Source organism: Nicotiana tomentosiformis, chromosome 6 (genome assembly GCF_000390325.3).
Source record: "Nicotiana tomentosiformis chromosome 6, ASM39032v3, whole genome shotgun sequence".
NCBI classification, from domain to species: Eukaryota; Viridiplantae; Streptophyta; class Magnoliopsida; order Solanales; family Solanaceae; genus Nicotiana; species Nicotiana tomentosiformis.
Genome location: NC_090817.1, coordinates 137694141 through 137705138, shown reverse-complemented (window position 1 = coordinate 137705138; position 10998 = coordinate 137694141). Strand labels below are relative to the sequence as shown.

The 10998-nt window shown below is 35.2% G+C and overlaps 2 protein-coding genes and 1 non-coding gene across 3 annotated transcripts; 1 reads left to right on the top strand and 2 right to left on the bottom strand.

Moving 5' to 3' along the window:
* Positions 1-203: 203 nt before the first annotated feature.
* LOC104121385 (subtilisin inhibitor-like) lies at positions 204-1336 on the bottom strand. The gene is made up of 2 exons (XM_009633370.4): positions 1171-1336; positions 204-589 (listed from the first exon to the last, which is right to left on the bottom strand). The coding sequence occupies exons 1-2, from the start codon at positions 1238-1240 to the stop codon at positions 369-371; spliced, it is 291 nt and encodes a 96-aa protein (XP_009631665.1). The 5' UTR covers positions 1241-1336; the 3' UTR covers positions 204-368.
* A 276-nt stretch (positions 1337-1612) lies between these two features.
* On the bottom strand, positions 1613-4759 carry LOC104121386 (isoaspartyl peptidase/L-asparaginase-like). Its single transcript, XM_009633371.4, has 4 exons — positions 4516-4759; positions 3367-3600; positions 3135-3221; positions 1613-2285 (listed from the first exon to the last, which is right to left on the bottom strand). Exons 1-4 carry the CDS (start codon positions 4675-4677, stop codon positions 1824-1826), a joined length of 945 nt encoding a protein of 314 aa, XP_009631666.1. The 5' UTR covers positions 4678-4759; the 3' UTR covers positions 1613-1823.
* TRNAK-UUU (transfer RNA lysine (anticodon UUU)) lies at positions 4027-4098 on the top strand. The gene has a single exon. It is a non-coding gene; the product is annotated as a tRNA-Lys (tRNA).
* Positions 4760-10998: the final 6239 nt, after the last annotated feature.

Here is a 10998-nt window from a genome sequence, read left to right as displayed (position 1 = left end):
GAACCCATTGAGATTATAATCTTTTTAAGTTATTGAGTTCTAAATTAATAACTTGTACTATATATTTATTGAATTTCTCAATGTAATTACAATGTTTGAACAAAAACTATTGGGTTCGATCGAACTGGCTCCCCTCCTGACAGCCCACAGCACTACTGCGACATATTACGGAAGGAAGCTTTTACTTTATAAACAAGAACCTATTGACATGATAGCTTATTTGCCAACCTTTATTCATAATCTAAGGAGAAACCAGATGAGATAGACATAAACATACACATAGACACAGTAGTACAGCATTAATTCAAAGAGAAAACCAGAAAAGGCATTTGATTCTCATTGTTGACAAGTGATTTTTGGAAAGATGATTAGCCAAGTCGAGGCTCTTGGGCAACTTTTCCAGATGCGTCTACAAAAATACGGACCCGTTCTAAACGGTAATCCATAGTCACCATAGAATTAGGTGGAATTATATGTATGTTCAGCTCTGGTTTTTCCTCCTTTATCTTCTTTTCTGCTTCCTCTGCTGTCACACCTACCAACTCTGGCCATGACATTTTCCCAGCTTGTGGTGGTGGGTTACTCCAATCTGATACAAAACTTTCTTCGTTATCACAATTTAAATACTAGTACTACAAAATAATATGTAGTATGTTTGGCCAATTTTTTATTATTTTTTGCCAAAAATGCTTTTTCAAAGTTAAGGTGTTTGATCAAAATTTTAAGAGAAAAAAAGTATTTTTGAGTAAAAGCAAAAAAAAATAGTTTCTTCCAAAAAACGCTTTTGAAAAAAATACAATTAGAAATATTTTTTTAAAAATTTGGACCTTTCAAATTAATTAGTTAAACACAAAATAAAAAAGACTTATATTAGAAGTTCCGCCAAATAGAATATGAGGCTATAGATACAAACAAATCTAGGATCTAGAGTAAATCAATTCAATATGAGTTATATCTGCTTTTTTTATATTTATACATAATTAGAGTAAAAAACAATAAGTTCGACTTAATCTATAAAATTCGCCCTAGATCAGCCTCCGCTAGAGATAACTGATCACCTAGACAGGTACTAATCTTCTCAAGGACTTTATATTGAAATATTAAATAATTCTAAGTTGGACATACACATAATATAAAATTATAACAAGGAGGAGAGCTACAGAAGCTAACCAAGAATGGGTAATGGAGATGATGGTGATTCTATAGGAAGATCGGGGAGCTTCTTTAGTTCCTCTGCCATGATTCTGATAAAAAACTACCTGGGTTGTCTTGTATTTTAAGAGCAAAGAATTAGTATTGATTTTGTCCCAGTCTTTGATATCTTGGTTACAATAATGGGGACTAAATAATAATATCCATATATTGCCGGCCAACAAATTGGACCTACTTATTATATTGAAGGTACGACTGATCTTGCAAATTGTACCTACTAGCCAAGCTGACTCCTGCTCTTTAAGCCTTTCCTTTTCTTTTATACTTATATTGTCTTTATGTCTTTGCTTGATTTGTAACCAAAATGATGAGGGTAAAGTTGTCATCTTATGTTAATTTCGATAAAATAATATGCTTAGAGCAAAGCTCTAGTTTGGATAATATCATATGCAATGCTTCATTTTCTAAAACTTCTTCGACGTATTCATGGGACGATCATAGCCCAAATTGGTATAGAATTTTTTCAATTTCGTTCCAAAAAGAATGATACTTTTTGAATTTGGAGTAGTGAATAGGAGGGAACATCTTGAATGTCTAAACTTTGAGGAAACACACAAACTCCTCATCTCAATGTTGTTACAAAGCAAAGGAAATACAACAAAAAACAAAAGTTACCAAATTGCTACTTCTCTATTACCATCTTGAGTAGCACAAGCTCTAAACATGCCAGTAGTATTAAATGGTGTGACAACTTCCCCTGCAACAGACACAGCAATCAAACCAGTAGTACCTTCTGGTGTAGATTCTTTTATAACATAATCTGTTGCCTCCTTTAGAGTTAGCCCTTTGTATTCCATTAGAGCAGCAACATCTCTTGCTACAGTTGCGCGGATAATAGCTTCGCCTTTGCCTGTACAAGATACTGCACATAGTTTATTTGCATATGTTCCTGCACCAACAAGGGGAGTATCTCCAATTCTACCAACCATCTTGTTGACTAGTCCTCCAGTAGAAGTAGCTGCTGCTAAATTTCCATAACTGTCAACAGCAACACATCCAACTGTTCCTATCTGGCTATCCCCATTTGGAACTGGAGTTACATCAACTACTGGCGCAGGTTGTGTATAATCTACCTGTAAAATTTATAAGCATAAATCTTAATCATCACATCCTGAGGCTGCTAATTACTCGTACATAAAGAGACCAACGTCAAAACAACGAGAGAAAAAGGAAGAATTGCTAGAGGCAAAGCGAGAAGTAATTTTGAGTGATTAGGGAAACACCATCAAATATTCAAAGGCAGTGGCGGAGGCAGAATTTACAGATGTTCCGCTAAGGAGATTCAAAAAAGAAAAAAAAGTTAAAAAAGATTGTAGCTAGTGGGAATTGAACCAATAAACTTTAAATCTCCTTGGCCACTAAAATATGCTTTTGGGCTATGTCAAGGGGATTCAAAACATAATATATATATATAGGTAAAAAAATAAATTTTGCCTTCGGCGAAGGAGTTTCGCGTAAACCCCTTCCGCCCTCCTAAATCCGCCCCGGTTCAAAGGCAAGAAGAGGAGGAACAAGTACACATGAACTTTGTGGTGTTGCCAAGTTAGCAAGAAATGAATTACTTCGACTTGCATAGGCAGTTATTTGTTCATCTTTACCATGATATGATCCATTAAACAATCTTAATCAATAGAACAACAACAACAGCAACAAACCCATTGAGTTTCCACAAGTGGAGTTTGCGGAGGGTAGTGTCTACGCAGACCTTACCTCCATCTTAGGAGGGCAGAGAGCATGTTTCCGATAGACCATCGACGCTAAAGAAAAGTTGAAAAAAATAGTGGCAACAAATAGTACCAACAAAAAGTTATTAAGAAAACCGAAGAAGCGAAAAATAGCAACCAAACAGTAGGTGGTAAACAAGCACAAATATGCTACATTGCAGCCAAGAGAATAAAATGACTGAGCTGGGATAAAAGTACCTGAACTCTGTTAGCTGCTTTTGCTTGTTTCAATCTCTCAATATTTTGCGGAGTGATAAAATGGTTTGAATCTACAGTTTCAACTCCCTAGATAACAAAATCACCAGAGTTAACCAAGCATACTTAACATGATACAACCAGGTGGTTATACTCTGAGAAGAGTTCAATTACTGGAATTAATATTAGTCAAGTTACTCTTGAGAAAAATGTTTAATCACAAGTTTTAACAAACCTTCTCCCTAGCAAATGCTTCTGCTCCTTCAAATGCAAGATATACATGTGGAGTTTTCTCCATTACTAGCCTAGCTAGAGATACAGCATTAACAACTGTAGTGAGGCCAGAAACAGCTCCACATTTCTTTGTACTTCCATCCATGATACAAGCTTCCATTTCTACCGTGCCATTGCTGGTTAAAACCGAACCTCTACCAGCATTGAAGTGTGGGTCATTTTCCAGTTCACGCACCTGTTTGATTCAAGTTCAATTCTCTTTTATCACTATTGTTTACCAAGAGTATACAAAAACCTGAAGTTTCCGAGGGCCTTAGACCGAGTTCCATAATTACAAGTTTCTGAAGAGTTTAACTTTTATATATTGAGATAAAAGATGTCACATAAATGATAATCATAGGTAATTATCCATAAATACACTCGTGCAACATAACGATGACAACCTGATGTGGATCCAGTATTTTAAATTTATGGGTTCCGGACTATAATTATTTTTTACTTACTGGTTCTGGATAGAAAATGTATACATAATATGTGAATTTTCTTAATACAAATACATAATTTGACCAAAGCTATTGAGTTCTACCGACTATAGCTCCGCTTCTAATGACAGCTATCTTTGTAGCAGCTAATGGTTTAAATACATGTATTTATACAACAAGCCTTCTTAGCTCAGTGGTAGAGCGCGTGGCTTTTAACCACGTGGTCGTGGGTTCGATCCCCACAGACGGCGAATTATTTTACTAATCAAAGAAAAAAGCATTACCCAAACCATATTTTTTTAGTGCACGTCTTGCTATTTTGACATGACATAAGCTGATAAGTATGTCCTTTTAAGGTTTGAGGTAATAATCACAAACGACCAAGGAGCAATCTTGGCCATCTTTCGTTTAAGCCTTTTTGAAAGTTTAAACAGACTCAATTAGAAATTGTTTCGAAACGATTTCCTTGAATAACTCAAATTGAAAAGCACCCAAAGCTTACCCTTTACTCATTTCGTACAGATCTATGATGTCAGTTTCACTACATATATACTACATCAGTGGAATTCTAACCCATCATTAGTCTGTTCTAACACAATAACAACAAAAACAAAGTAGATCATACGCTACAAAGAATAAGATAATAAACAGAAACATGATATAAATACCACAAGTTCAACAACATCCAAAGGTGATTTGTGAGAATTAAGAGCATCAATGCCGATCTGTAAACAACGGTGGAGGCAGGCTTCTCTGGGTTGACGGAGCTCCGGCGGAAGATCACGGGGAATATCACCAGCGCCACCGTGCAATGCAATAGCCCAACCCATACTCACCGGCCAGCCACCACCAATAATAAAGCACGTTAAAGCAACTAAGAAATGAGAACATTATTAATTAAGACATGGTTTTAGCTCAATATATATATATATACACAGATGACTGGTTGACTACCCCCGGTTTTAGAACGGTCACGAGAATGAATCGGTATGTTCACGTTTTCGATCGCCTCCTTTCGAGATTTACATAATTGTCTTTACTTTAAAAGGTAAGGTTCTTTTTCAAAATAATACTTATTTCTAGTGTAATATACAGTTGTACGCTTTCTTTCCTCTAGTTCTTTTCCCAGAAGCGGATAACATACTATATTACATCTGAATAAAATTTTCATTTTTATAATAATTAAACTAATGAATTCTCCCCATATATATCTTCTAATACTTTCGGTAATATTCAACTTTCAAAGTTATAGTGAGATCAACAGGTAAAAATGAAAAATGGTTTAACCTATTCCCTCTTTGTCTCAATTTATTTCTCATACTTTCCTTTTTAATCTGTCTAAAAAAGAATGTCATACTTCCTCATTTAAAAATAATTTAATTTTAAAAATCATACTTTACCCTTAATAAAATAATTTACAGCTATACAAATATTTATAACTTATTTTCACCAAAAATTTCAAAAATCTTCATTTCTTTATTAAATTTCGTGCCAAATCAAATACCACCACAATTAGAACGGAGGGAGTATAAGAAATACTAGAAAATGTTTCAATACAGAAATTTTCACACAAAAAACGACTTAGTCTCAAACAAGTTGGGTCGTCTACCTGAATCCTCACTATCATGTTTCTTCAATTAAAATTCGTTAGGCTTCAGTTTAAATGCATTTTTACTTATGAAACTTTCAATCATTAGCTAAATAACCATACTTTAATAAAACAGGTTATCTTGGGAAGAAGGGAAGCAGCCGTAGCAAGAGCTAAAATAATCTATAAGGGGAATTAAAAAATCCCGAGAAGCCCTAATTGGAATTTAATAGGCATCTTATACGTATATCGTATAACAAATTTTGCCCTCTCTAATGTTGTATGATTCTTTCCATTTTAGTTTAATTGGTCTAAGCTAAATCTTAATAATCTACCAATTTTTATCTTAGCATGCAATCTCAACTTCTTTTAAATTTTACGACAAAATTGTACAAACTGATATGAATAATAATAATGTCACTAATTATTCGACAAAATAAATGGCTATCATATTATATAATAGTGGCCATTACACATCAAGCTCTTTTCGGGAGTCAAAATATGAACATTAATTAAAATTGTTTCCAACTTCCGAATTTTATATAGACTTTTACAGCTCCTCATCCCTACTCCCTAGGCTATTGTTTTGAATCTTTTCATTTCCCAGAAGTATCAATGTATTACAAAATGCTGGAAAATTGACACATTTGTGGTTGGCAAACTTTTGTGAAATTAAAGTGGCTTATTTTTTCAAAAGAAAAAAGATAAAAATATTTATTTTAAAGAGTTATTGTGTTTGGTCAAATTTTCGAGAAAAATTCAGTGATTTTGCATGTTAACAAAGGCTTCTTTTTCCCGCTGATGGTAGGAAGTAGAACTTCTCCTTATAAGTTGAAGTTGAGGCAAACAATTAAAATTTACACGGGAAAAATACTCCAATAAAAAATTTATATTCATCAAACGATTCAGCTTTTATTTAAACCTTCTCTTTTTATTTCATTAATTACATTTTAGTAAACAAAATTTAAAAATAAAATTAATTACTGTCTCTCAAATAAACATTTAAAATCTTTATCAATTTAACTAATGCAGTTTTGAATCTTTACATATTTATCTTTGCAATTTGATACTCAAATACACTTTTTTTTTGGTAATTAATCACTTTTATATTAATCACCGATAAAACTGTACAAAGCCATAGCATCGCTTACACAGCTAGCTATCTCATTACAACTCTATCTCCTATTTAGTATGAAACTCTATACACTCAAACAAAAATATAACTATGTACTAATATCTGAATGCCAGTAGTAGCTCTAATGTTGCATATGTATGCTACCTCACGTGCAATAGTATTCCAGTCTCGAGCCCTTTTCTCAAAGATCCTCAGATTCCTCAAAATCCAAATTGCATGTGATATTTTTGCATATATGTCATGACCTAATTTCCCCTCCGTTTGGGTATCGTGCTGGCACCTATTCTTAGAGACTAGGTAAGCCTAACATTAATTGAAACAACAACATTATTTAAATAATATATGCCAATTTGAAATAGAATTCTCTTAAAATTTACAATTCCCCAAATCGGTAGTACAAGTCATAAGCTCTACAGAGTGTTTGCTAGAAAACTTCTAAATACAACTATCCAGAAATAAGAATAAACATTGCAAAACGAAAACTTGAAGGTGACTCCGAAGCCTGCGAACGCAGCAGCAGGTTTACCTTGAGTCTCCACAGCAACGACCCGCACAGCTACTAACGAACAAATACCTGGATCTGCACAAAAATGTGCAGAAGTATTTAATGAGCACACCATAGCGGTGCCCAGTAAGTATCACGACTAACCTCGGTGGAGTAGTGACAAGGAACAATCAAGACATCCACTGGTCTAATAAACTGAACAAGTATAAGTATATGAACAACAGAAATATGACATCTACATAAAGACTATGCAATATGGCTCACAATACAGAAATGGCAATAAGAAAGGAAATAACAAGTATCAATGGAATACCATAAAAATGACACAGAAAAGTGAATGGAACACAACCTAAATCCGGAATCACAAATACAGCAGGGACAAGTAATAACTCAACAACTACAACCGCTTTTACATCAGGTTTTAGTCAACAAACTCCACGAGGTACCGAACCTCGGACAAATCACAACTCACGAGTCTCAATACCTGAACCCTAACACTTGGCATCCTGTGCCCTCATAACACCTCATAACCGCACTGACGACTCACGTGCTAATAGAGTCATTCTCACATAGAAGGCAAGTAAACAAGGATGAGCATCTATACTCAACAATATCAAGAACACCTTTTATCCGATAAGAGTGCTTAACTACGTGTATGCTTGTGCAAGTGTCCTAACATAGTCCATACCAGCAAATAAGCATAAGAAAAAATAAAAGAACGGACAACACGTAGAATATTTTCTCACATCTTTCACAAGATAAAGCTCACACAGTTAAGTGTAGCACTACACAATATCCACAACAAGAATACCCCCAGGCCATCGCAAATCATCACAAATCAATCCCTGATACAACCCACCTTGTCTCACTACGTGCGCAATAATAAAGTAAGTGCCCGCCTTGTCTCGCCACACATGCATAACAATGTTCCCACCTTGTCTCGCCACATGCGCAACCCACACATATTTATATCTCGCCTTGTCATGACACATGTGCAAATATCAATAGGAACAATGGCACGACAGAAACCTCATACAATCCCATAACAACAACTGCACGGCAGAAACCTCGTGTGTCACAATAACCACAACCGCACGGCAAAAATCTCGTGCATCACAATAACAATAACCGCACGGCAGAAACCTCGTGCATCACCACAATAAGTACAACAACAACAACAATGACAATAATACAAGGATACGACAAATACGTCAACTCAGAAATTCCATAATTCAAGGAAACAAAGGAACTAATTCACAAGGAGTAGCCACAATAGAGAACGCTAGTCATAATAAGAACAGCTCAACAAGAAAGGAAATATCATGTAACAACGGTCCACAATGTACAGTTCGACAACGAGGGAGCTAACACAAGACGAATAATTTCAAATAAGGACAAGTCAACTTAAATATAGGATATCTAACTTGTTTTAAGGTTGGGCAATTAAGTGAGAGATACAACAACTCCAATTAAGGATAAGCAGTATAAGGATAATCATTTGCCTCAATTAAGGATGAACAATTACAGAAAAGATAATTATAATTTCAGATAAAGATAAGCAGTTAGGGAAAAGACAACACGGCAATAGAAGAGTTAACAACTTCAGTTGAGGCACATATGAATCAAATGAACAACGAGAGTGGATCATGAAGCAATAAATTCCAATTAAAGCAGGTAGAAGCAAAACTAGAAATTTAGAAATGTAATCATAATGAAAACAACTGCATATTCAGTGAATACAAGGACCTAAGAGTCCCTAAAAGGCCAATTTTCCACAAAAAGTCCGGGCACGTACTCGTCACCTCGCGTACACGAACTACAATTAGAATAGAAGACTCAAGTCCTAAGGGGTAGTTCCCCCACACGATGTTAGGCAAGATACTTACCTCAAAGATGACAGACCGAATACTCTAAAAAGAACTTCTCGGGTGAAATGACCTCCGAGCGGCTCAAATCCAATCAAAATAACTTCAAAGCACAAATAAAACTCATAAGGGACTATTCTGGATCATAAAGCCTCAATCTTTATCAAAATTTAAAAATCAGTCCAAAAGTCGACCCCCGAGCCCGCACCTCGGAACCCGATAAATTTTGTCACGCCTCCTTTTTCCCGAAGGGGGGAGCGGGATAAGGGAGTTTTTCCAATTAAAGTGACATTAATCAAAATGGGATTATTTATTTATTCAGAGTCGCCACTTGGAATAATTTATGGTGTCCCAATTCACCGGTTTATTTTAAATCCCAAATCGAGGAAACTTTAACTCTGTTTTAAAGTCCGCAAAATCAGAAGACCGGGTAAGGAATTCTATTAACCAGGGAGAAGGTGTGAGGCACTCCCGAGTTTCGTGGTTTTAGCACGGTCGCTCATCTATTAATAATTGGCCTAATTATCTGATTTATTGCATGTTTGAAACCTATTGTGCATTTTTTACTTATGAACCGCATTTAATATTTATGAAATTATTTCTGGAACAAGTCACGATGTCATAAACTTGTCGTTTAGGTACACATTACAAACCGCACCACATGAAATGCACCCGCGGTTTACGACATATTTATTTTTATTACTATGAGAAGTTACGTTCGGGTCACATGAAATGCACACCCGAATTTAAATTTATGGATCGTGATCATGACACAGGAACCGTACCCATGATCACGATGATTTATTATTAATCGTGCCTAAAGTGTCTAAACCGTATCAAGCGTTGTAAGAACACAACATTATCCATAGCTTAAAAACATAAAGAAACAAAAGTGTAGAAGCTTTAGGATGTGTAGAGAAATATAGAGCAATTAACAAGTAAAATTCACAAAGATAAATCAATAGTATTCCAGTATCCTTCTCAAAGTTAAAGCTGCTTTGCTTTTCCTTTACACCAAAAAAAAGCTATTTAACTACACTAATCAGCACAAAAAAATGATAATGGGCCTCACATGTGCATTATAGAAAAGATTAAAACAAACAACAGCAAGAGCAAGCTTTTGGAGATCAACCTTTTAAGTCAGAATAAGAAAATATCAACGTGAAATTCATGTTTAATGCAAGCAAACATATGAAACTAAAGTTTTAAGTAGCAAACCTTACCAAATTTTTAGTATTAAATTTCATCGAAACAGAACCCTCATTAACACATTAATGAAAACAGAAACTATCAAAATTAACGTGGCCAACGTAGTTTCGTTCATCTCACATTAACATAATTAAACAGGTAACTCAATGAAACACCGTTAAGGCTAGTTGAAGTTAAGAAATTTATTTAAGAGTAGAAGATAATGAACCTTTACAATTGCTGGACTGCTTCTTTTAAAATTCGAACAAGAGTGAACCTCTGATCGGAGCTTTTGCCGGTGAATCCGGACGGAACCGGTAACTCATGACCTCAACGACAACCTTCATCGGAGTTAGATCTAACCCCGAAACTTATCCTTAATGTTTAACCCATCTCAGCTTTGTAATTTATTGAAGCTTTGGCAAAGAAAGTGATAGAGGACTGTGATGGTGGTCGCTGCTTTGGCGGAGAGGATTTGAGTCCTTGAAGGAGGCGGCATTTTTTTTTTATTTTTTGGGTGAGGTGTGTGTTCATCAGAGAAAGAAATGGATGAAACTCTGGAAGGAGACAAGCCTGCTCAAGGGTCTCGGGATTTAGGTTTTATTTTTATTATAAAAGGGTTGTGGGTTAGGGAATGGGTACATGGGCTGAAGGGAGGAGTGGGCTGCCAGAAGTTGGGCTCAAGTTTGGGCCAAATTTGCCTTTAAAGTGGCCCTTTAATTCTACAAAGCTAAAATATTAATTTTTTTTTCTAAAATATCATACTATAAAAATGTAAAATCAATCCTAATTAATTAAAACAACTATATTATGACATGAAACTCTTTTTGGTATTTTCAAGGATTATACTAAAATACAAAATGGGTTAAA